Here is a 27776-nt window from a genome sequence, read left to right on the forward strand (position 1 = left end):
GAAACCTAGAGAGCTTGCTATTTAAGGTAAGAATTCCTCGACTGCGGGTCATATGTAAGAGTTTTAGGGAATTTCCACTTTCATTTTAGTGTTTTTAATTAGTAGATGAAAGAAAAATCTAAGGCACTTGGGGAGGGACATGGAAATCTAGACTACAGGGGGGTTACTGCGCAAATTTTCAATTTATGTTCCTTGTATTTGTTACTTGGAAAACCTGTTCACTAATGACAAACAATTGCAGGATCTGATGTCATGATCTCCAGTTTGGATTTTTTTGTATTTAATACTTTTATTGTTGTAAATTTCTCAAAAGGTTTATTAAAAAAAAAAGTAGACGACCAGTACAGGTTAGAAACTTACACACAAAACCACATCCACATAACATGCATAATCTTTATTTTTATTACAAAAATATACCAATGTGTCCTTATTGAATCAATCCATGGTGTGTTTAGGTAGCTGAATAAACACTCTGGATATTTTTGTAAAAGGAACATTTTCAACCACACTGAGAAGTTGTATTTTTAGTTTCCTTTTTCCATCATGGATATAACTCTGGAATTCTTCAATGTCCATCTGTATTGGAAAATTAGGTTAAGATAATGGGGAACGGAAGTTAAGTGTATTGTATTTATTACAGGAGAGTTAAAGGGGTATTCCCATCTTCAAGATCCTATCCCAATATGTAGTAGGTGTAATAATAATGTTAGCAAATTCTACTATTAGAAATGTAGTATAGTATTTTTGATTCGCTATGTCCCTTTCCTCATGTGCAGGTATCGCAGGACCTTAGGTATCCATGGTTACGACCACTAGAAGCTAGCTAGCTAACTGGCACTATCAGTGGACATAACCATGGATACCTAAGGTCCTGCAATGCCTGCACATGAGGTAAGAGATAGCAAATCAAAAATACCTACAATTAGAAATGTTGTATAGTATTTGCTAATATTATTATTATTACACCTACTACATATTGGGATAGGATCTTGGAGATGGGAATACCCCTGTAAAACAGAATAAAGAAGTTATTTGCATGGGGTAAAAAAAACAGATTTTCTTTTAATTTGGTAGAGGATTTGCGTGACTCTATACAAGTTGTAATACTGAAATCAAGCTACAAAAAAAGCTGAAAAACTCTTCTAAATGTAATGTATTAATAATCTTGCACTGAACAGAGTTACTTATTGTATTGTATTCAGAGCTGGAATCCCCCAGTATTCCTTGCTGGCTCAATGCCTGCACAAAGCAATTTGATGTAAAGATGACACCAAGTAATAAAAAATAAGTGTTCCATTATAGTAGCAGTTATTAAAAGGAAGGTGTCATATTTACTTGTTAGATTTGTAAAACAAGCATATCTTTTAAATTCTACTTTTTTATATGATTATAGGAAACTCTGACTCCACTCTGAGTTCTATGGTGAAGTATTGAGAGCATGGTTTGCGATTTGTGCAGGGAGTGTGCAGAACTGAACACTATGTATCACCTATAGTGAATGGTGAATCCTGTGGAATATTCCTTTATCATTGAACAGCAAAACCTCTGCTATAATGCTAAAGGACTGTTGAGACACAATCCTTCCAGAACAGGAAGTATCAGCCTACTGTGAAAATGGCAAGATTTCAGGAATTATTTTTTAAATAAAGAATAGAAACATGAAAGTATAAAACTGTTTAATTTTTTTTTATCGTAAACAATATAAATCAAGCTCATTTTCTTACAAAAGATTTTCGTTAAGGATGTTTCTGTCTACAGGTATATAACAAACAGAATTATGAATACAGCTCAGGACTAGAATACTGTACGGAACTCGGGGATCAGTACAAGATAAGCAATACAATTTAAAATAGGTTTTCAGCTTGGTATATAGTGTAAAAAGTCTAACTTGGTGGGACCAGAATTTTATAATTTTTATAAAAATATTTACTTTCTACAGTATGTCAGCACTCTCATGTAAAAGAGCTTTGAGAATGGCTCAATATATTTTCCTTTATTGCAATTTTAAAAGTGCAATAAAAAAGTAGTGTCACAACTGTTTCAATAAATACATAAACATGACTTTTCTGGACTCAAAGTAATAAATTAATTAATCATAAATAAATGAATGAGATGATTCTGATGGTAATAGGGGGATTTCAGCTTTGTTTTTTGAGTCAAAGCCAGAAGTGGATTCAGCAGAAAGAAGTTGTTCCTTTATATACTGTTCATTCCTTTCTAATCCACTTCTAGCGTTGGCATAAGAAACACACACCCCTGTATCAAATACTGCAGTGACAATTTTCTAAGAAATGCTGTGTGTAAAACAACTAACACAAATAGGACGTTTTAGACCAATGGTACAAAACTGCAATAATTTACTAAAAAAATATACATAATTTTTTATAGTGGTTTAAACATTATTAAGTATTTTAGAAAACTTTTTATGAAATAGTGTTTCCTTAATATTCTGATTATGTGACATTTGGGCTCTAGAAGTTTTCAAAAAGAGAGATAAAAAAAGAAGTGCAAACCGCAAAAGGAAGGCTCACATGATGTGGCCAAGACGAATCTCAAATCCATTCATCAAAGATATAGGATTTTAATAGTGAGTACGTGTACATTCATTAGCCCTTGAATCTTCAGGCCTATATTAAAATATGTGTCATGAATTTTAAGTCCAATAAAATAAAGCAACAAAAGGGAAGAAACAAAAAAAAAACAAAACTAACAAGATCAGATAGCTCCCTTATTAAATGCATCACAATGAAATGCCCTTGTGTACACAACATGATAGCGGTAATTTCCTGCGTGCCGCATAAGAACGAAGATGACAGCAGACATGGAATGTTTTGTTGAAGATTTCCAAGGTCAGAGATCCAACTTATTTATGAATGAGAGACAACTTTGAAACAAGACAGCTCGATGTTCTTGTATGTAAGAATAGCTAACTAAATTTGCATTATTACTCCATAGGTTAAGGGTTTGATCCATAAGTTCCATTATCACCCTGCAATAAAAACCAGTGTCTGTTTATATACCCATAAAAAAAAAAAAAAAAAAAAAGAGAATGACTTATCTATACACAGTCTATTGATATAATTATAAAAACCCTTAACTTCATACAAAGCTGGTATCAGAAAGGGAGGAGGCAGTACCATTATGCAAAGTTGCAATACTGCTTCATCTTGTAAAAAGCAAAAAGATTGAAACCTGACCGAACCATTTAAAGCTAATTACATACTACATGTGATCTCAGGTACAGTATTTTGTGTGCTCTGTACATGATGAATAGGGGACACGCAAATGTAAAATAAAAAGGCCTTTTCGGGGTAATGATAATGTCTGTCATGCTGACTGAGCTAGACATTCTTTAAACTTTAAACCATGTGAATTAAAAAAAAAAAAAAAAAAAAAAAAAAAACATTTTTACATACTAACTATATTCTTATTTCTGTTTTGCAGATTTTTTGGAAGACACTAGATTAAATCATAACAAAATAATATAGTAATGAAAGTCTTACCAATTCCTCATAATCTTCCACATGTTTATATTTCTTTTCTCTGTAATAATGTCTTTTCTTGAAGAAATGAAATATAACAATGTCACACAGAACCGTAGCCTAAAATTAAAAGGCAAGATGAGAACGTTACATAAGTGAGGCTGGGACTTTACACTACATTTATACCTGTGATTTAATGATCATTTTCAGTGAATGATAAATGCTACCATATTAAATGACGGTGTATTATTTTGAAACATTAAATTATTTGTTTTGCCAGATTACCATATTCACACTCAGAATATGGCCATATATTCTATCTAGTCTTTATTTCATTATATCTGTGTGTGGTGAAATGTGTGGGAAGCCAATATGGTTATCACCGAACTCTCTCCAGACTTCCAAATGTTAATTCTGCCTCGTTATCCAGTGATCGTTCCACCACTCTTCTCTTTAGTATTCAATTTTGCAAATTAGTTATTAGTTATTACATTAGAAACCTGTGCTACAATCTGAACCATAAGAGCGGCATTTGCCATTAGACCCGAAACAGAAACCAAAAACAGTTGATTAAATTTGTCATTAACTTGCCAGAATAGGCTTCAATTAGGAAATGTGCACACAGATTTTATTGAGGAGTTTTTGAAGCAGAAACTGAGCGAAAATTCTACAAATCCTCCTCCAAATCTCAATACGCCTCCGTTTTTGCTCCAAAAACTCAGCAAAAAGACTGTGCGCTCATTTCCCTTAGGCTATGTTCACACGCACATTTTTTTGCTGCGTTTTTTTTTTTTTTTTTTGCAGCCAAAACCTGCTCTCTTGGCAGTGAAAACTTTGCATTCAAAATGCACATTTTGCAGTGTTTTTGCTGCTTCTTCTTTGGTGTTGTCCAAAGTACATGTTTAATAAAGTTAGTTTTATTCAACAAAAACACCGCAAAAACATTTTTACAGCGTTTTTACTTTCGCATTGCTTTGTATTTGTGAAAAAATGCGCAAAAACATTGAAAGAATTGACACGCTGCAGATTTAAAAAACGCCGCAGTTCTCAAATTCAGTCAAGAAAAAGAAAACAAGCGTGTGCATGAGATCTGGAAATGCATAGCTTTTGCTGTCTGTAAAAAGCAGCATTTAATTTGAATAGAGAGTGCAGCAAAAGAAACACAGCAAAAAATGCTGCATGTGAACATAGCCTTAAACTTCCAATGACTGCAAGGTCAGTTTCACACACGAGAAAACCAATACGAGTTACACGGTATATAAAACGTGCTGTTTGTTAAGTGAAGAGTCTGCAGCAAACATTTTTATAACTGCACCTGAGTTATGAGGCAGAAGAAATTTCTAGATCACTAAGCTCTAACCCTAAACATCACACAGTCACTGCACTGGCAAGTTTGGATTTTTGGTTGCACAGTGAAGAATTTAATTTAATAGCATTTTCTTCCTTTTTTACATTGGTGGTATATATATTTAAATATAGATATGTAATAGGTTATGTAAATACATACTATAATATATATATATATATATATATATATATATATATATATATATATATATATATATATATATATATATATATATATACACACACACACACACACACACACACACACACACACACACACACACACACCAAAAGTTTGGACACACCTGGTCATTTAAAGATTTTTCTGTATTTTCATGACTATTAAAATTGTACATTCACACTGAAGGCATCAAAACTATGAATTAACACATGTGGAATTATATACTTAACAAAAAAGTGTGAAACACCTGAAAATATGTCTTATATTCTAGGTTCTTCAAAGTAGCCACCTTTTGCTTTGATGACTGCTTTGCACACTCTTGATGAGCTTCAAGAGGTAGTCAACGGAAATGGTCTTCCAACAATCTTGAAGGAGTTCCCAGAGATGCTTAGCACTTGTTGGCCCTTTTGCCTTCACTCTGCGGTCCAGCTCACCCCAAACCATCTCGATTTGGTTCATGTCTGGTGACTGTGGAGGCAAGGTCATCTGGCGTAGCACCCCATCACTCTCCTCCTTGGTCAAATAGCCCTTACACAGCCTGGAGGTGTGTTTGGGGTCATTGACCTGTTGAAAAATAAATGATGGTCCAACTAAACGCAAACCGGATGGAATAGCATGCCGCTGCAAGATGCTGTGGTAGCCATGCTGGTTCAGTATGCCTTCAATTTTGAATAAATCCCCAACAGTGTCACCAGCGAAGCACCCCCACACCATCACACGTCCTCCTCCATGCTTCACTGTGGGAATCAGGCATGTAGAGTCCATCCGTTCACCTTTTCTGCGTCACACAAAGACACGGAACCAAAGATCTCAATTTTGGACTCATCAGACCAAAGCACAGATTTCCACTGGTCTAATGTCCATTCCTTGTGTTCTTTAGCCCAAACAAGTCTCTTCTGCTTGTTGCCTGTCCTTAGCAGTGGTTTCCTAGCAGTTATTTTACCATGAAGGCCTGCTGCACAAAGTCTCCTCTTAACAGTCGTTGAAGAGATGTGTCTGCTGCTAGAACTCTGCGTGGCATTGACCTGGTCTCTAATCTGAGCTGCTGTTAACCTGCGATTTCTGAGGCTGGTGACTCGGATAAACTTATCCTCAGAAGCAGAGGTGACTCTTGGTCTTCCTTTCCTGGGGCAGTCCTCATGTGAGCCAGTTTCTTTGTAGTGCTTGATGGTTTTTACAGCTGCACTTGGGGACACTTTTAAAGTTTTCCCAATTTTTCGAACTGACTGACCTTCATTTCTTAAAGTAATGATGGCCACTGGTTTTTCTTTACTTAGCTGCTTTTTTCTTGCCATAATACAAATTCTAACAGTCTATTCAGTAGGACTATCAGCTGTGTATCCACCAGACTTGTACACAACACAACTGATGGTCCCAACCCCATTTATAAGGCAAGAAATCCCACTTATTAAACCTGACAGGGCACACCTGTGAAGTGAAAACCATTTCCGGTGACTACCTCTTGAAGCTCATCAAGAGAATGCCAAGAGTGTGCAAAGCAGTCATCAAAGAAAAAGGTGGCTACTTTGAAGAACCTAGAATATGACATATTTTCAGCTGTTTCACACTTTTTTGTTAAGTATATAATTCCACATGTGTTAATTCATAGTTTTGATGCCTTCAGTGTGAATGTACAATTTTCATAGTCATGAAAATACAGAAAAATCTTTAAATGACCAGGTGTGTCCAAACTTTTGGTCTGTACTATATATACACACACACACACAGGGTGGTCCAAAAGTAGGTGGCCAGAAAATAATAACATTTATTTTGATTTATATATAAAATTATATTTACTAACACAAGCATAACATTGACAATTAAATTTTATTCTGAACAATAATACAAATGCCCTTAAATGTTATCAACGCAGGTGCCCAAACTGTTTTCCATTACAATTTGCATAGCTTTGAAGTCGGCCTCTTACGCTTCGACAAAATTTTTTGCACAAGTCTCTTTGGGTAATTTCCTAAAATGCATCTCTTATGTAATTTTTCAAATCACTGACACTTTTTGGTTTTCGACTATAAACTTTGTGAGGAATGAAAAGTGAAATCTGATTGGTTGCTAAGGGCAACTGAGCCAGTTTCTCTTTACACCATGTTTGATAAATCTCCCCCTTCATAACCTTATTACATTCTGTCCACCTACTTTTGGACCACCGTGTGTGTGTGTGTGTGTGTGTGTGTGTGTGTGTGTGTGTGTGTGTGTGTGTGTGTGTGTGTGTGTGTGTGTGTGTGTGTGTGTGTGTGTGTATTTATATATATTTATTTTTATTTATTTATTTTTTTCTTGCATGAAATAAAAATTAAGGGGACCAGTCACTTGCAATCATTTTTTTCCTGGTGTAAATGCCACTGTTCTCCTGAATCAGAGATCTCCTTTCTCTTGTTCCTGTGCATCTCCATTCCTGAGATATGGCCCCCACCTTTCCTGTATGCAAATTCAGCCTTTTTAGCTATGTGGATGTGGTCCTCAAAAAGTTAACTTCGACAATTAACTAGTTTTTAATTGCATTTATTTACTCACCACACCAAGCAATGCCACACCAGATCCAATGTTTATCATTGTTGGAATTATGTCAAACTTCCCTGCCTATGAAGACAAACACAGTGTTGCATCTGACAATTCAATATGTTCAATGATCTAATGCATGACATTCAGATTTAAAAGAGTAAACTTTCATTTATATAAAGATCACCCTTTACAAAGTTCTGAATCTTGTGTGTACTTCATTATCTTATTCTGCTTCCTCCCCCAACCAACTCCATGCTGAAAGTGCTGTTTTAACTGCCTAATTGATACACATTTAGCAACTGCTCTATACTGCAGCATTAGCAAGAACCCATACTTACTGTAACTCTTCCTGTGTTTGTCAATAGAGTTTGAATGCAGATTCTTGCTAGAACAGCAGCAGTTCAAAGCAGCTGCTAAATGGGCATGAACTAGGCAGTTATAACAGTACTATCAGAATGGAGTTTTGGAGACAAATAATAAAAATAAGGTGAGATTATTTTACAAAGAATAACTTAGCAAGTTGATAAATTAAATAAAAAGGAAAAAAAAGTTTAGATAATCTTTAATATCTTTTTTATCACTGTTTGTTTCCAGTACAAGATGTTCTCATTACACTGTTTCTATGAGGACTATTTGTATACAAGCTCTAATACTAATACAAGTATTTGTATTTGTATACAAGCTCTAATTGTAAGAAAACTTAATAAAATGATTGTTAATAATGCCAAAAGCATCACAAAGCAAATAAGTCGAGTTTTAAAAGCAACAGATAATTGCAAGGCAAAACTGTAAAACACATCAGATCAACGTTGGCCGAACCTACAGATTTCAGCGAGACCAGACTTTGAGGGGTTTCAGACTCTCTCGCAAACTATATATGCGTGTCTCCTTCAATTTATACATGTGCTTCATTTTTTTATTGCATGTATCTTATTACTACACATATATTTGGTCAGCACTGTGAACAGGTTTTATGTCCCCTTCTTTAGGTTTTGAGAATGCACTATAAATGTGTTTAACATTACGGTTTGCACATCCAGTGTGTTTTATCTCAAATTTTTACGATTGTGGATCAATGTCCATTATAATTGTGTTGACTAACATATAGAGGCAGATTCATTAAAACTGGTCTTGAGCATGCCAGTCTTAAAGAAGGGCTTGCTGTAGTATGATGTGTCGAATTCATTGAGTGACGTGCGCCACTTATTGAATTTGTTGCATCGTCTCATTGGCTTACACCTTGTGAGCCAAAACAGAAATGCTACTCTAGTCTCAAACTGGAATAGCATTTGTGGCATAAGAAACGCTGGCACTTTCCATGAATTTGACAGGCAAATGTAGCCAAGCCTCATCCTGCCTCCTAACCTATTCTAGATTTTTAAGCCATGCATAAGAGGCTAACAGCAAGCTAGATCAAGCAAATGCCTAGGACAACGGTGGCATTTCCCCCCTTTCTTCGACTGAGGTATGGCCTAATGCCAATAGAAATTCTGTCTCCTGCTAATTGGAGGGAAAATCTGAACTGGAGTCTCCTCGCCTAGCTGTTTGCTATATCCCCCAACAGGAGCCCAGGCACAATTTTAACTAGATACCATCATTCACTTTAAGTGTACAAAATATTAAATTTAAATAAAAAATATATATACACAAATCCCCCATTATTCAGCTGAAGATGTATATTCCATGTAGCACAGTCAGTCAGGAATGTTGTGTGTAAAATTTGGGGACTTTTCTACTCAGTTAAAAAGTATGTATTTTTATGTTCAGTCTTTAGCACAACTCTGACCCTAGGTAATAAAAAAAAACAAGTACAAACAAAATGAAAAAAGAAAGTTCACATTCAACTTACAGTTCCGAAAACCAGGATATCGAACCGAATTCCATAAATTTTCATGAGCGTTCTTGATTCCACATTGTTGGAATCCTTGTAATATTTGGCAAACCTGAAAATTAGAGCATGGACAAGAGGTTATTCTGCACGGCTCCACAAACACATCAACGTGACCAACAAATGCTAATGGGATTTCTCAGAGTACACCAACTCTTCATAGGATCCAGCTAAACAAGATTTATCCCAGGATTAAAACGGACAGTGTTTGCTTGATAAATAGATCAAATGTCAGTTCAGTTTGTTCAGTTCAATTCACATAAGACTTGAGTTGTCCAATAATTTTCATCTTCAGATGCCATGTTAGCTCCGGTCATTACATTTCCATATATTAATGGCATTCCGACATTATGCAGAGAATTAATATTCCTCATGTCATTATTGCAGCAAATATTGCTGGAATTAATGGCATGAGCAGCAGCACCCTCAAAGCGTCAAGGGAGCAGTGTCCTCCAAAATGTTGCTGCTGCTCATGCCACTAATTACAGCAATGTTTGCTGCCTTAATACTATGTGAGTCATATTAATTCTCTCCAGAATTTCAGAATATCAGGGCAGCACGGTGGCTCAGTTGTTAGCACTGCGGTCTTGCAGCATTGGGGTCCTGGGTTCAGATCGCGTTAAGGACAACATCTACAAGGAGTTTGTATGTTCTCCCCGTGTTTACGTGGGTTTCCGACGGGTTCTCTGGTTTCCTCCCACACTCCAAAGACATACTTATAGGGAATGTAGATTGTGAGCCCCAATGGGGACAGTGATGATGTCTGTAAAGCGCTGAGAGCTATAAATAATAATTATTGAAGTCTACAAAATGATGATCTTTGTGTTTTGCCTGTATTCATGCTGGAATAAACACTGTTTAGCTAGCTTTTATTCATGTCTTACACAGTATATATATTAAACGATGGGGCATTTGTTTCCCAAGAATAGTCGTCCCACTCACCCCTGTGGGTGTGAGGACAGCAGCTCTTGCAAATCATGTTATCGCCTTTTCTCTGCAAAACTCGCGCTTACACTTCATGGCGTCTCTGAAGCTGGATGTGTGCTTCCCGGCCTCGGAGACGCACTGCGCATGTCTGGAAGCGAAGAAGCTCTGTTCCGGGGGCTAATCTTCGGCTACTCCGTGGCGTCAGCCATCTTCTTCGCTTCTGGACATGCACAGGGAAGCTTACACCCAGCTTCACAGACACAATGACTTGTATACAAGAAAGTCGCACACAATCTGCACCAAAATCAATCAAATTTGACATGTGTAAATAGACAGATAAGCTAGAATTGGGGTACAAGGTACAAGCTACAGGATTTCTGCCACATGTACCTCCATTTAAGAATGCATTACAAATAGATAAATTTGGAAATGCGCATTAATTCAGTAATATAGCGGTGATCACACAAAAAAAAAAGTGTTTAACTTGTAAAAACCGTGGGATCCATAACTGCATTGCAAAACAGCAGCTAATTTCTTTCCTAAATTTTCTACAGATCAATTAATTAATTAGTTAATACACTTACTATTTTCAGGACAACTACTATCCTAAACCATAAGCAGAATTAAAGTTAGGAATTAAATAGGATTAATGGTTGAATAACACCTGGATGCTTTTCTTGAAAAAATATATATTACAGGTTGTTAGTACTAGATTCTGTGATGCAAACTGCATTTTTTTTATAAAGTTTTTATATATGAATAAGAGCATTAAACCCCCCTATGTGAATAAAACATATTTATATCCCAATATTACATACTCAAATACAAAAGGGATAATAGTTTTGTTTTGTTTTTAAAAACACAAGATTAACACGATCGGGTGAATTTTTTCTCGGAATAGCGGTGTCAAGCGCCTTGTTCACAAACAGACTTATAAAATGACATAAGAGGTCTCATAAAAAGGAGCAGCTACTTGACTGTATCGTGTACCAATAAAGCTCCGTGTTTGCTTACCTGAAATTATATCCGGGAGAAACATTGTGATCTAATTCTCTATTGTCCAAACGCCGGAATGAGTACTTTGGAACGCAGTTTGTATGTTTTCTGTCCAGGTCACAGTTCCAACTAATCTGAATTCCCATAACTCCACCCTTTTAAAACAAGACCGTACAGAGAGCTTTATAAACAATCAAGAGTTTCTAGTATAGGGCGATCCAAAGATCTAACTTTTCAAGGGAATTTATTGTGGGAAACAATCTGCTTACAACTGAAGTGATTTTCATTTAGTACCAGATAAATCATCTGCAATGTCTGAAGAAAAGCTGCAGGAATAGGACCTTCTGGCTATGGTCTGTTCTAGCAAAGACGTGATAACAGACTACTCTTAGATGCTGTTGACTCTGGACTAAGCGGATCTGAATTCTCATCATCCATATAGCATGGAACAAAGCACCTTGTTACTCTGTATTAAAGATGGTTAAGAGCAACCAAAGTGATCAAGGGAGATTGGAGAGAACCCATGGTATAAGCGGCTGTGGGAAGCAAAGAAATCAGAAAAGATTATAGCAACTACAGCAGATTCTGCAGGGAATCACAGGTGGAATCACAAGGGGCATCAGTGTAGAGATAAAAGTGAATCCACATTAGAGAGGAGATTACACAGGGGTTGTATCAGATGGGTAACGGAAGAGAAATGCAGCTGTACAAGTTAATGACAGCTGGTGAAGGCCGTCACTGACCTCACATTCAGCATATATTACTGGGAGGGACAATCCCACATGTCAAAGGTCTTAAATTATTAGCAGGTAATAAATTGCATATCAGGAGGGTCTGAAGACTAATGAATATTGTAGCCAAAAATTTAGTGGATTAGTTTCTAACTCAAGGTAACCACAACCATCGGTAAAAAATGTTTTCATATCAAAAGTGTCAACAGCTTCTTTATAGCACACAAGCTTAAATTAGAAATATCCACTCTACTTAGGATGAACAGTCAAAAATTTTGCGTGGCACATTCAGAGCAACAGGTCTGACAACTTTCTTGAATAGTAATTCCTTCAAGTGTGTCATTAGATTTTAAAATTCTTCAAAATGGTCAATGCCAGGAAAGAAAAAAGTAGAGACTGGTGCAAAAACATTGTCTAGTAGGCTCCAGGAGAGAAAAAAACAAGGTATTTTACAAATAAAATTATTATAATATTATATTTCATACATGAGACTGTTAACTCAAAGCAAATGGTTAAAGGTGTGGTCCAAAGCACATTAATTTTTATACTAAATGCCTATTTAATGTATTACTCTAATCTGTCGCATCCCTTGCCCCTTACTGAAATCAAGCGCCATTAGTGATCTTTGTTTCAGGGGCTGGGATAGTCTCTACTCATTTACTGTGCAATGTGAACAATAACCATGCCCATGCTCGTCGGCTCAGATCAGTAGTAACAAGTTGGCAACAGAGCACACGGTCAGTACGCACTGTAAGGTTACCCAGGCCTCAGAGCCCAAGCGCTGCCCCCGCAAGTAACGTCACCTGCGAGGGTGGAGCTGGTCTCTGCAAACAGGGTATCATCTTACAACTCGCACTAACAGTGCGCTCTGTTGCTGGCTCATTACTACTGATCTGAGCCGTCGAGAGAGCGTACTGAGGAGCACATCCCACAGTGACAGAGCAGGAACTAACCCAGCCCCTGAAACAAAGGTCAAGGATGACCCTTGATTTCAGGGAGGGGCTGTGGCAGTGACCACATCCTCTGCCCCCTGTTGACGCTTTATTTGAGTGAGTATCCCAGCATGCACTGGGATTCTCAAACAAAGCATCTTCAAAATGGAAGTTGTAAAAAAAAAAAAAAAAATCAAAAAAGTTAAAGCGGTTAGTGTGGTTAGGGAAGGATAGGGAATTTTTAATTAAAATATATTAAAAAATAGATTAGATTATGGTCTTAAATAGATAGGCAATTAGGATGAAAATGAACTTATTTCGGACCACACCTAATAATAATAATATAAAAAAAAATGTAAAAAATTGAAATTATAATACCGTATTTTTCGGACTATACGATGCACCTAGGTTTTAGAGGAAGAAAATAGAAAAAAAAAATTCAAGCAAAAAATGTGTTCACGATGCACTTTTAAGGGGGAGGGGTTCTTCTTCTGACACTGGTATAGGGGTAATGTCACCCAATTCTAAAAATATCCCCCCATCCTGGTACATATGCCCCCCCTTCCTATTATACGTGGTCCACATCCCCATCCTGGTATGCATGGCACCCCTCACCCCTATCTTGGTATGCATGGCACCCCTCACCCCTATCCTGGTGTGCATGGCACCCCTCACCCCTATCCTGGTATGCATGGCACCCCTCATCCCTATCCTGGTGTGCATGGCACACTTCTCTCACCTATACTGGTGTGCATGGCACCCCTCACCCCTATCCTGGTGTGCATGGCACCCCTCACCCCTATCCTGGTGTGCATGGCACCCCTCACCCCTATACTGGTGTGCATGCCCCCCCCATCAGTATCCTGGTGTGCATGCCCCCCCCCCATCAGTATCCTGGTGTGCATGCCCCCCCCCCCCCCATCAGTATCCTGGTGTGCATGGCCCCCCCCCCATCAGTATCCTGGTGTGCATGGCCCCCCCATCCTTATCCTGGTATGCATGGCCCCTCAGCCTTATCTTTGGTATGTATGGCCCCTCAGCCTTATCCTGGTATGTATGGCCCCTCAGCCTTATCCTGGTATGTATGGCCCCTCAGCCTTATCCTGGTATGTATGGCCCCTCAGCCTTATCCTGGTATGTATGGCCCCTCAGCCTTATCCTGGTATGTATGGCCCCCTCATCTTTATCCTAGTATGCATGGTCCCCCTAATCCCCATCATGCTGCACATAAAAAAAATAAACACTCCTACTCACTTGTCTTCTCTCCTCCAGCACTGCATCCGGTCTGCCCACACATCTCGCCATGTGAGCCGCGCATGGCGTCACTACCATGTGCGGCTCACAAGGAGAGATCAGCTGCCAGAAGTCACTGAACCCCACGCCGGGACTGTGTGTCCGGGGAGAGGTGACTTCATGCTCCTTAATAGCCGGCACACAGCGTAGCCGCAGTGCGGCTCCTGCTGCTGCCGGGCGATCGCGTGTGCCCACTATTAAAGGGCATGAATATTCACCCCTCTCTACGCCCATGAGCGTGGAGAGAGGTTGAATATTCATGCCCTTTAACAGCGGGCACAGACTATTCCGGCAGCAGCAGGAGCTGCGCTGCTGATACCCTGTATGCCGCTATTAAGGAGCATGAATATTCAGTGCTCCCCACGCATTCATTTTCTTTAGCAGCGGGGACAGTGTAGGCTGCAGCAGGCGGCTACTGCATCCTGTGCCCTGCTCCTACACCGCTACCCGCCACACACACACACACACACATATATATATGATTTGAGGACAAAAGTCCGTCTTATAGTCTGAAAAATACGGTAGTTTTAAATGTGGAATATTTTTTGCTCATTTTTGGAAATATACATCATTGTTTTCAAAGATAACATGCTCCTATGAACATACCAATACAGCCATCTCCTGGAAAGATTCTCCGGCCTCCTCCACCATTCTTCCCAGATGGAATATAGGACAGAATGGATGCTTCACTCTATCGTACATGCAAGTTTTCAGATAGTCTGCACTGATATTTTGCAAAATATTTCGCCTACAAAAAAATAAAATAGAAATAAAATGACCGCACAACTACATTTTTTCAGCAAATATTTGTAACATTTTAACCTGCTTAATAAAAGTTGTTATTTAAACTAAATGACAGCAAGATGCAGCTGCTAAATGTAATATTACACACTGCATACATGTATTCCTTGATCTCACCAGATATCACTTGATATCACCAGCTCCACTATGGCCCACAACAGTGGTCCCGGAAAGAAGACCAGCCCCCCATATGATATCTATATGACCTAATATGGGTTAGTCCTTTTTAGCAATGTCAAACTATCTATATACAATATGAAGCTAATGTTAAAGAAGTGGTTAGCTTCATTACATCCTACATCATTTCTGCTCTTATATTCTGTAATATGGGTTCACTAATTTTGATGTATATACATGTATCATGTTAAAAAAAATAATTCACTGATCTGGTTCTTTCATAAATCTATGTATACATCAATACTACAGGTAACTATAAGAAATTTTGTAATGTATCTTATCACAGACATTTGCTTTTTACAAATTATGAACACTTTTTTCCTTTCCCCCCTGCATCTTAAACCCAACATCACCTCTGAACAACCCCCCCACCCATAAAACAGCTCAACACCATCTTGCCAAGATAAGACAGACTGCCAGTTCAAGGAGGTGACAGAGTATAATAGAAGGTGTAACCTAAGAGAAGGGAGAGGTGTGAAAAACAGCATAAGGATAAACAGATCATGCTGATCTTTCAAAAAAGTCTCATCTCCCCCCAGAGCTGGATTCTCAGCTACACAGCTCAGGAGTGCAGTATAATCTCAACCATGCTGCTTCAGTTTGTGTGCTATCTAATGAATGAAGAGCAGGAATGTGTGTGTGTGGTGTACTCTGTATGGAAGACAACACACAAGCTATTCTCCACTCATCAGCGTAAAATCAATTGCAAATTAAAAGATAGAGCCTGAAGAGGGAAAAACTAGTGGAAATGTAGGATACAAGTCATATATTGGCCAGAAATAGAGTTAATCCTCTTGTACAAATGCATGACAGCTTGTTTTGAGAAGTTTACTTGAAAGTATAGTTACCCTTTAGAATTGCAACTTTATATTCACATCAGCATATTAGCTAGGTGGAGGATTGTTATCATTGCTTCACTTCCGCTACCATTTTAATCCAAAATGTGTAAGAAAAACATTTGTGCGCAATAATGTAAAACTTAGTCCTCTTTTGTACTTGTATTTTCTATATTTTTTCTACAGTTTTTCTATATTAATCGTACTTACTTGGAGAATTTAAATTTGGGGTACCAAATGTTATTCTTGATAAGCACAGTAAAATTTTCAGCAGCCCCAAGAAAAGCAGGCCTAAAAGAGGGGGAATTATAAGTTATCAGCAAATATAATTTACAAGAACAAAAAAGAAATGTGAAGTGTGAGATCACAGATATAAAAGATCGGGCAGAGATCATTAAAAAAATATCCTCTGCTTTAAAAAAAAAATTACCGGTTATATTAGCATATTTTATGTTCTTTATTCCATTCCTGCTGCACCCATTTTTTCATTTTTCCATTCCAGTCTTTCTAAAATCTTTACATTTTGGAAAAATGGAAAAACATTTACAAAAGGAGAAATCTCTTTCTTAAAAGAAACAAATCAATTCATTTCAATTGACATGGGTAATATAGGGTGTTTTTGCAAGATAGGATCCTTTTTAGATAATTAAACTATCAGTTGATTCACACTGCCCAAACCACAGGCAGCATGAATCAGAATTTGCCTTAACGATTACAGGATTGTATGTTTTGCTTTGAAAAGCTTCTGTGTTTTAGAAAAAACAGTTTAAAGATCTTGCTGAAGACCTAAAGTAGAAAACTAGAATATTCGGCACCGTCCTCGGCTGGCTTCTCCCAAAACCGCTCTTCTAGTTTGGCCGGTCTCTCTCGTGAGTTTACATTGGAAACCCAGCTTATTTCTTATGTGGGGCAAGCGGTCTTTTATGTTAGGAACCTTTTAGAGGAATAGGGGAATGAGGAGTGACAAAAGGTGCCTAAACCTACGTAAAACTTAGACGCAAATACAACTGAAAGCATGAGTGGCGCCTGGCAGAGGAGGAGAGCTTGTCAGTCCGCGCCCTGCCCTCCCGACTTGCAGCAGCTTGATAGGATCACCTCCTCACACTGCTGACGTCCCAGCTGCGCTGCAGAGGCGCGAAGACAGAAGTCTTATTGTAGAGAGAGTTGTAGGTTCATGCAATACACATGTATATGGCAGGGGCTGTCCTTGTATTGCACTTGATTAAATTTCAGCCCCCAAGGGCATTTTAATAATAAAAAAAAAAACAACTAACAAATCATGCTTTACTTAAACAAATCTCTGGATCCAGCACGGAATCTCCACTGCTGCTCCCGATGTCTGGAAACGGCTGCAGGGTTGACGTCACATCGATAGTCCGTAAGCTCAGCGGCACTGGTCAGGGCATTCTGTCTGCACCGGCAGAGTCACAGAGTTCACTGATTAACGTCACGTTGACAGCCAGTGCTGCAGCCAATTCCAGACATCAGACCAGTGGCAGAAACTCACTAGTGGACCCGGGTATGATGAGTAAAGCGCAGTCTGTTTGGTTTTTTTCATAACAAACTCCGCTCAGGGACCAGAACTTTCTGAAAGGGGACCCTTTAAACTTGGTGCTGTATTGCCATACTGACAACGGTTCTGGTGCTGTATTACTGTACTAATGGTGGTACAGCTGCTGTATTAATGTTCTGATGGTGATCCTGATATTATATTCATACGCGGATGGTGGTTTGAGTTCTGGTGGTTTTGCTGTATTTGCACTGACATGGAAAATCATGTTCACATATCCCTTATACCATACAATGAATACCTTAAGAGCAAAACTGAAGAAATAATTGTATTTATTCACTGCAGATTTATATAGCACTGCAAGGAGGGCGCGTCATTTAAATTTATTCCTCAGCCAGCAGATATAGATCACGACAGTTCAATCCATAAATTCACTAACATACAGGTGCATCTCACTAAATTAGAATATCAAAAATTTTATTTCAGTTCTTCAATACAAAAAGTGAAACTCATTATATAGAGTCATTACAAACAGAGTGATCTATTTCAAGTGTTTATTTCTGTTAATGTTGATAATTATGGCTTACAGCCAATGAAAACACAAAAGTCACTATCTCAGCAAATTAAAATAATTATCAAAAAAACACCTGCAAAGATTTCCTAAGTATTTAAAAAGGTCCTTTAGTCTGTTTCAGTAGGCCCCACAATCATGGGGAAGACTGCTGACTTGACCGATGTCCAGAAGGCAGTAATTGACACACTCCACAAGGTCCCAAAGTTCCAATTTTCATTTGGAAATCAAGGTCCCAGAGTCTGGAGGAAGAGTGGAGAGGCACACAATCCAAGCTGCTTGAGGTCTAGTGTGAAGTTTCCACAATCAGTGATGGTTTGGGGAGCCATTTCATCTGCTGGTATAGGTCCACTGTGTTTTATCAAGACCAAAGTCAGCGCAGCCGTCTACCAGGAAATTTTAGAGCACTTCATGCTTCCCTTTGCCGACAAGCTTTTAAGAGATGGAAATTTCATTCTCCAGCAGGACTTGGCACCTGTCCACACTGCCAAAAGTACCAATACCTGGTTTACAAACAGTATCACTGTGCTTGATTGGCCAGCAAACTCGCCTGACCTTAACCCCATGGGGGTATTGTCAAGAGGAAGAGGAGAGACACCAGTCCCAACAATGCAGACGAGCTGAAGGCTGCTATCAAAGCAACCTGGGCTTCCATAACACCTCAGCAGTGCCACAGGCTGATTGACTCCATGCCACGCCGCACTGATGCAGTAATTGATGCAAAAGGAGCCCTGACCAAGTATTGAGTGCATTTACTGAACATACATTTCAGGAGGCCAACATTTCGGATTTTAAAATCATTTTTCAAGCTGTTGTTATAAAGTATTCTAATTTACTGAGATAATGACTTTTGTGTTTTCATTGGCTGTATGCCATAATCATCAACATTAACAGAAATAAACACTTGAAATAGATCACTCTGTTTGTAATGACTCTATATAATACGAGTTTGACTTTTTGTATTGAAGAACTGAAATAAATTAACTTTTTGATGATATTCTAATTTAGTGAGATGCACCTGTATAACCTGAGATGTCCATTGCACCTTTCTCTTCAGACACTATATTCACAGTTGTTCCATCATCATGTAAATACCAACATTTGATTAGTACAGAATTAAATAGCTTCCATCCTGCAATGTGAAAATTACAATATTTATCCCTTTTGGGGCAAAAGTCTCCAACCTCTGTATCCAAAAAAACCTCCCTCTGCAGGAGCCACCTAGTGTTAACCCCTTCTCTTCCATCATAATACAATTTTCCACCATTTGCCAGAGCAAATTGCTCATATTGTGTTTTTTTTCCTAAAAAAAAAAAATGTTGAACCACAGATTTTTTTTTTCCCTTTTTTTAAACTTTGCTACTAAAAAGTTCTGGGTCTCTAAATGGCAACTTTAAAATAGATATATACATTGACCCACAAAATGTAGTTAACACCATTTGTGCAGCACGGGGAGTGGCATAAAATTCAAATTAGTAATGTCACAACATTTTTTTCTAGTCCTTTCCATAAATTGTTAATAGGAGCTAGATATGTTATGTACTCCAAGGTGATGCCAGTAACAGAAAAAAAAAAATCTTAAAAAAAAACAAAACAAAACAAAACAAAAAAAAACAGACCAAGCCATCATACAGCTACTTTGATGAAGAGGGAAAAAAAAAAAAGTTATCACACATGGAATGAGAATGAAAAAAGAACAAAAACAAACAAACAAAACAAAAACAGAAAAAGAACCCCACAAGTGTTACCGCAAATAGGCACATCCTTAGTGGATTATTTAGGATAAGTGTTTTCTACCTTTACAAGTCATCTTTATATACTTTTCTATGACTGGCAAAATCCTGACACCTATTAGGTTTCAATAAAATCTGGGCTGGAGGAATTTTACTGTATATAATTAGTAAATTGTACCACTCACATGGGAACAGTTATGTCGTTTTCCACTGGACACCACGCATTCACTTCACATGTTTTTACTGACTCGTTATAAGGCACACAGCGTCCAGTCTGTACTCCTTGGTAACAGAAGATTGCAACATTTGTTTAAAACCAATACCATAAAAAATAAATTACAGATAAATATGTCACACGGTGAGTATTAAAATTATGTAAACCACTTTACTTGGTTTTTTTTTCCCTTTGACAGTTTTCTTCTACTACAAATCAAGTTAAATTGAAATGGAACATCCATTTATGCAACCTGTAAAATGATCTAAAAAAAAAAGGTGTTTGATATGGTGCGCCATAAAAGATTGTTAGGTAAAAAGAGAACAATAGGACTAAAGGGAGAATATATAATTGGGTTAATAAATGACACAGTGATAAGAAACCGAAGATGGATATTCATGGACCACAAGCTCATTGGATCACAGTTCACACTTACATACTACAGGGGTCAGTATTGGGCCCTCATATTTTTAAGATGTTTAATAATGACCTTGTGAAAGGTTTACAGAGTAGAATTTCAATACTTGCAGATAATGCCAAGGTCAGCAAGGTAATCAACAGATAGAATGATACTTTAATATTACAGAGGTATTGTAGGAAAGCTGGAGGTTTAGGTGCAGAAGTGGCAAATTCAGCAAGTATGTAGATAAATGTAAGATCATTCACTTTGGCTGAGGAAACAAAATTTACAATTATTTACTAAATGCTTCAACACTTGCTAAAACGTCCACTGAAAAGTACTAGGGTGTATTGGAGGACAGCAAACTTGACTCTAGTGAATAGTGCCAGGCAGCTGCTACCAAGAAAAATAAAGTCTTGGAATGCAATAATAAAAAAAAAAAAGGAGGCAGCGATGCTCATGACAAGAATATAGTTTTGCTGCTATGCAAGCCACTGTGTACAATATTGGGCTCCAGTGTAGACACAGCTGAACTAGGGCAGCATGGTGGCTCAGTGGTTAGCACTGCAGCCTTGCAGCGATGAGGTCCTGAGTTCAAATCCCACCAAGGACAACATCTGCAAGGAGTTTGTATGTTCTCCCCGTGTTTGCGTGGGTTTCCTCCGGGTTCTCCGGTTTCCTCCCACATTCCAAAGACATACTGATTGGGGCTCACAATCTTAATTCCCTATGGGGGCAGCGACAATAATGTCTGTAAATTGTCTGAATTATAAAGCGCTGTGGAATAGGTTGGCGCTATATAAATAAAAAGATTATTATTCTTAACTAGAGCAGATGCAGAAAACAGTAACCAAGGTTAATAAGGGAATGGGCAAACTGCAGTACAGGGACAGGTTAGCAAATATGGTCTTACTCAGTTCGGGAAAAAATAAAGACTTAAGGGCGATCTTATTACAACGCACAAATATATGGACAGATATCTTTCTAATGACCTTTTTACATCTAGATATGCAACAATGAAAAGAGGGCATACTCTACATTTCAATGAAAGTGGTCATCATCGATGTTGATTCTTTACTGTACAGTCATGGCCAAAAGTATTGAGAATGAGACAAATAGTAATTTTTCCAAAGTTTACTGCTTCATTTTTTGTAATGGCAATTTGCATATACTCCTGAATGTCAAAGAGTGATCAGCTTAACAGCAATTACTGTACTTGCAAAGTCAATATTTGCCCAGAAAATGAGCTTTAACCCCCAAAACACATTTCAACATCATTGCAGTCCTGCCTTAAAAGGAGCAGCTAACATCGTTTTAGTGATTGATCCATTAACACAGGTGTGGGTGTTGATGAGGACAGGGCTGGCGATCAATCAGTCATGATTAAGTAAGAATGACATCAATGGACGCTTTAAAAGGAGGCTGGTTCTTGGTATCATTGTTTCTCTTCAGTTAACCATGGTTATCTCTAAAGAAACACGTGCAGCCATCATTGCACTGCACAAAAATGGCCTAACAGGGAAGAGTATCGCAGCTACAAAGATTGCACCTCAGTCAACAATCTATCGCATCATCAAGAACTTCAAGGAGAGAGCTTCCATTGTTGTCAAAAAGGCTCCAGGGCGCCCAAGAAAGACCAGCAAGCACCAGGACCGTATCTTAAAACTGTTTCAGCTGCGGGATCGGACTACCAGCAGTGCAGAGCTTGCTCAGGAATGGCAGCAGGCGGGTGTGAGTGCTTCTGCATGCACTGTGAGGCGGAGACTCTTTGAGCAAGGGCTGGTTTCAAGGAGGGCAGCAAAGAAGCCACTTCTCTCCAGAAAAAACATCAGGGACCGACTGATATTCTGCAAAAGGTACAGGGAGTGGACTGCTGAGGACTGGGGCAAAGTCATTTTCTCTGATGAATCCCCTTTTCGATTGTTTGGGACATCTGGAAAACAGCTTATTCGGAGAAGAAGAGGTGAGCGCTACCACCAGTCTTGTCTCATGCCAACTGTAAAGCATCCTGAAACCATTCATGTGTGGGGTTGCTTCTCAGCCAAGGGAATCGGCTCACTCACAGTCTTGCCTAAAAACACAGCCATGAATAAAGAATGGTACCAGAATGTCCTCCAAGAGCAACTTCTCCCAACCGTCCAAGAGCAGTTTGGCGCCCAACAATGCCTTTTCCAGCATGATGGAGCACCTTGCCATAAAGCAAAGGTGATAACTAAATGGCTCATGGAACAAAACAGAGATTTTGGGTCCATGGCCTGGAAACTCCCCAGATCTTAATCCCATTGAGAACTTGTGGTCAATCATCAAGAGACGGGTGGACAAACAAAAACCAACAAATTCTGGCAAAATGCAAGCATTGATTATGCAAGAATGGACTGCTATCAGTCAGGATTTGGTCCAAAAGTTGATTGAGAGCATGCCAGGGAGAATTACAGAGGTCTTGAAGAAGAAGGGGCAACACTGCAAATATTGACTTGCTGCATTAACTCATTCTGTCAATATAACCTATTGGTACTCATAATATGATTGCAATTATATTTCTGTATGTGATATAAACATCAGACAAACACTAATAAAAACCAGAGGCCAGCAGATCATGTGAAAATATAATTTTGGTGTCATTCTCAATACTTTTGGCCATGACTGTACAAGTTCTGAAAGACACTTGGATTTTCTGCCACAAAAAGTTGTGATGGTCAATTAATTGAAGCAGTTCAAGGAGGGACTGGAGACTCTCTTAAAAAAATATAACATTACAGGTTATAGGAACTTAATTATGTGATGGGAAGTTATTGAGGGAACTAGTCTGATTCCATATGTATGGCAATTTCCCCCCTTATATGAGGCAATCATCTGACTCATAGAGCTTTATCCTTTCTCAAGATCAACACATGAGGATTACAGTTTAAACTTGACAGATCTGTGTATTTTTTCAGAATCAAAATAAAATTGAGCAGAGCAGAACTAACCCTTAAATAAATACAGTGCTTCAATTTCATACATGTAGCTTTTCTTGTGGCTTTCAGATGTACCCCATTAGGACCAGTACATTGGTGACACTCCATGAATCAATGGGGATAAGATTGTGTCATACAGACACCTGAATTGCCTGCATAATGATTAGACAAACTACAGTTGAATATCAGGATACAGCCACCCTATGTACTTATTTAGCATCTTAAAGGGAGTCTGTCTTTAAGATTAACCCTCCAAAACCACATTATATATGGGCATGCATGTGCTTGAAATGTAAATCTATCGATACATTTAGAATTTATCTGTTGCTGCATTCCCTAGAAATTAGTTTTCATTGATATGCAAATACAACATTTAATGCTCTGGGCGTGACAGAGCACTTCCCAGACCTTTTCTCCTGCAGAATATTTCGCCACCTAGCACCACACTCTTTAGTTTGATTAATAGCTCATTGTATATGACATGTGAAGCCAGGAAATGCATGCAGTGAACTATCAATTAAGCTAAAGAGGTTGGTCCAAGGTAGGGAAACAAGTCAAGGAGGCAAAGGCTTGGGAAGTACTCTGTCACACCCAGAGCTCTCAATGCCCTTTTTGACATGAATGAAAAATTCAAAAATGCAGCAACAGATAAAAGATAGAAAGGTGTCCTTTTGCGGTTAAGGAGAATACTGAGGGAAGGCTAACCAGACTGTCCTCCCAGCACATAGACAGAATACTGATGCTAGCCGTTCTTTTGATGTTGTGCCAAGGCATAGTTTGAGTACTAGAAAAACACTGAGCGTTGGAAATAGGTTTGGAATCTAAAATTCAAGATGTTGTCTAGGAATGCTTTTATAAAATATATTCTGCTGGAGGTGTTCTTCAAGTAGCTCAAAGGTCCTCCAGCAAAATTATCTGCAATAATTAATTGTGCAGTCAAACTATAAAATCAGAAATCATTGAAGATCTTTCTTTGCGAGTTATTGGAGCTGCAAGATCAAAGCTCAGCAGTCATTCCCTGTAAAGTAATTTTAAAGTGTACAAGGAGAGTATTAATTGCATTAAAAAGGTATGTGCACATGGGGGCTTTGACTTTTTCACAGCGACAAAATCCACACCAAAATTGTGGTTATTATGCTGCAGAATAAAGAAATGCCGCAGATTTACAATAGATGTCAACCGTTGCGCTGCATGGAGTAAAATTTGCTTTGAAAATCAGCAGCATGAACTAACCTAAAAAAAAATAAATACATTTCTAAATTTTACCTTTCATGATTCTAGAATACAGTTGTGTGCCATTAACAAAAAAGAAAAAAAGTCACTGTCATCTGTGCACATTTTCCTCATATATGTTCTCGACGGAGTTTAAACCTGTAGAACTTATATTTAAACATACAGAGCAAGTGTATTAATATGAGGCCATACCATTGCTGTGCGTTCCTACATAACCTGGGGTACAGTTACGATGAGAATTGCATATTGTGGAAGTATCCGGTAGCTAGGAATAAAAAAATAAATGAAATTCAACCATAGTAGTTTGTGTAGAAGTGCTCAAGTACAAGGAAAGAGTGGTCTCTCAATGGACATGGTGTAATTCCGAATGTATACTGTGGTAGTGCTTCAGAGAAAAAGAACAAGTGGTGCCAGGGGGTCCAAGCTGCAGGACACACTTTGAACGTCTTATTTTTAGAGTATTTGATTGTTAGCTCTTGATAATCTAATTTTATTAATGTAACTTAAAAAGATATCTATGCAAATCACGGAGAGAAAAACTCACCTCCGCACAATGGCGTTGGGTTTGATTTGGTGTCAGAATTAGATTTGTCGTGACAAAGAAAGCATTTTCTTCCTGTAATAAATAACATTTAGTAAAATATTTCTTAACACACAGGTTCTGTCCTGTTAGGGGACAAATTACAGTGGATAAGTGGACCAGCATATTTTTAACAGTACACTTTTATTGAAAATGTTAGAGTAATAAAGCAAATTCGAGAAAATCTGGTCACAATGGGCAGAATACAGCAGCCATACTCCTTTTGCCACATCACTACACCTACAGCCTCCTACAAACTCTGATTCCTGCTAATAAACTACATCCATCAAGCAGAACTCAACTCCCTCTCAACCCCTATCCCTTCACCTTTTCTCTCCCCCAGCCGCTCCCTTTAATAATGCTCTTTGTCAGAGATAACAGCTGGAGGGGAGGGAGGGTCTTACGCAGATCCCGTCACTGTTACCAGTTTGCCAGAAATTACACCAGGAAGTTCACGCAGATCCACCAGCTGTCGCCGGTTTGTCAAGAGAACAGAATTTTGCTGCCTCCAATCGTCAGGACAATTATCCAATTGACTGACTAGGGATGGACGTGGCTACTTCCACTACTAGGCCAGTTATTGGGGGAACTCACGGTGGTGTATGGTATTTACACCTCCCATTCCACACACATATACATACCCCAGTACGATCACTGCCAACTCCACAATAACAAAAAGGAATTACTAGCTGCCATTACAAATCATCCATACAGGCCGATTGGACATCAGTTACAGAAATCCAGAAAGTTAGGCAGCGTTTATAAAAAGTATGCAACGAGGATTCAAAATGGGAACAAAACAATACAGCATATGAAATTACATAGCGTAAAAAGGAATAACGAAAGAATTACTAAACCTGGTGTTGCAGGAATGGCTCTTTATGGACAGAAAGGCTACAATTGGAAAAATGCAAATGGTCTCTTCAGAGAGGACGAGAACTAAAACTCTAGTACCACCAATAGGAAGCAGCGATCCTAAAAGTCAATACTGACTCTCCGACAAGCCTTGTCACATGACTTCGGATAATAGCCAAAACCTCAATTTGCAGACACTGTTTTGGGGTTCTGCCCCTCGTCAGTGCAAAGTGTAAGATATAGTTTGGCTGGGTGAGAGAGTGACATGTTAAGCATGTCAAGGTGAGGAGACTTAAGCTGCAATGCTCCTCTGGTAAATATGCAAATTATCTTCAGAGCGGAAGAGTACTAGAACTCTAGTGCCACCTATAGGAAGTAGCAATCCTAAAAGCCTATATTGACTTTCCAATGAGCCTCTCACAGCGAACTATGTTTTCCAGAATGACAAAGCCAGACACCCAAATTCTGCTTTTTATTAGATCAAGGTTACACCCCTATACCTCCCCTTGGTGTGGTGAACTCATATGGGGCTGGTTGTGGGATGGATATGCTAGGTCAGTTAGAATTTTAGGAGATCCCTAACTTTTGGGATTAAAAAAAAAAAGCGTTAAGTAACTTTAGGTCCAAAATGGGCTGGACTGAATTGACTTTCTTGGGTATGAAGAATAGATTTGAGTAAAAACCTCTAAAGCGCTCCCAAGGAAAGACTGGTATAATGACCCAAGCCTGGAGAAGGTTAGATATTACCTGAAAAAAAAAACAAATTGTCAAAATGGAGCCCTTGAAGGTAAAGCAGGGGGGGGATGACACAATCTGAAGAAACTGTTACATGGGAGGGCAGTAAATGCTATCTAGTAACCGTAGGTGACCGAGGTGTCGTTGACTGCACAAAGCTATGCGTCTTTTAAGGGAGGAAAATAGCTGCCCATCCGAATAGAGCCCCTGGGTGACAGTCCTTCATGCCGAAAAAATGTGTTGCCTCTAAACCTAGAGGCCTTGAACCAAGTGGTCACCGAGGTGGGGTTGACATAAAAGATGGTCTCTTGTAGCCTTGTTGTGCTAGGGGTCTGTCTCGGCGGTCAAGGCCACCTCCTGACAAGAACTGTCGAAAGGAACAAAATGGATGTCAGAACAAAGTGCTCTTTCTGCTGGTAGAGTCAGAAATAATCTTGTCCAATTCAGCCCTTGAACATGCAAAAACCCTGAAGAGGAAGGCCTGTAATAGATTTCATGCACTTGGGGTCCGCCTTCCAAATCTTGAGGCTCAGAATTCAGCAGCTACCAACAATATTGCTCTAGGATTGTGCAGCAGGTAGATTCAAAAGAAGCCAAATCAAAGACACTTTCCCTTTCAATACAAATTCTACAAGCTGGAGCAAAGTCAGAGGGCCTGAAATGGTCCATCAATTTTTTGTCAATTTCTAGACGTTGCCCTTTCCCCACTTTCCAATATACCTTTCTTCCATTCAGATACTGTATAGAATCAGATCTTTTTTTTCTCTAAGTTGGTAACTCCCAGAAAAGAGGATCTCGCCAGATTTTGCTCTCACTTTAACAGCAAACCTTTGTATTGTGTTTTTCTCACAATGGATACACAGAGCAGTTGAGGGCAAAT

General features: G+C 38.6%; 1 protein-coding gene across 2 annotated transcripts in view; it reads right to left on the reverse strand.

The window, feature by feature from the left end:
• Positions 1 to 379: 379 nt before the first annotated feature.
• Positions 380 to 27776, reverse strand: part of P2RX4 (purinergic receptor P2X 4) — a 53157-nt gene continuing 25760 nt past the window's right edge. Inside the window, exons 3-12 of one of the 2 annotated variants that reach the window (XM_073676295.1) lie at positions 25271 to 25342; positions 24919 to 24991; positions 20108 to 20204; positions 16319 to 16399; positions 14901 to 15042; positions 11357 to 11493; positions 9377 to 9470; positions 7540 to 7605; positions 3504 to 3602; positions 380 to 576 (exon numbers count right to left, since the gene is read on the reverse strand). In XM_073676295.1, coding sequence (XP_073532396.1) covers positions 436 to 576; positions 3504 to 3602; positions 7540 to 7605; positions 9377 to 9470; positions 11357 to 11493; positions 14901 to 15042; positions 16319 to 16399; positions 20108 to 20204; positions 24919 to 24991; positions 25271 to 25342 — 1002 coding nt within the window. In that variant the 3' untranslated portion in view covers positions 380 to 435. Of the gene's footprint in view, positions 2990 to 3503; positions 3603 to 7539; positions 7606 to 9376; positions 9471 to 11356; positions 11494 to 14900; positions 15043 to 16318; positions 16400 to 20107; positions 20205 to 24918; positions 24992 to 25270; positions 25343 to 27776 lie in introns of both variants that reach the window. The other variant, XM_073676296.1, reaches the window with a different exon arrangement.

The sequence above is a fragment of the Phyllobates terribilis genome, unplaced genomic scaffold (assembly GCF_046119375.1).
Source record: "Phyllobates terribilis strain yellow unplaced genomic scaffold, ASM4611937v1 Scaffold_1__5_contigs__length_1240528914, whole genome shotgun sequence".
Lineage (NCBI taxonomy): Eukaryota > Metazoa > Chordata > Amphibia > Anura > Dendrobatidae > Phyllobates > Phyllobates terribilis.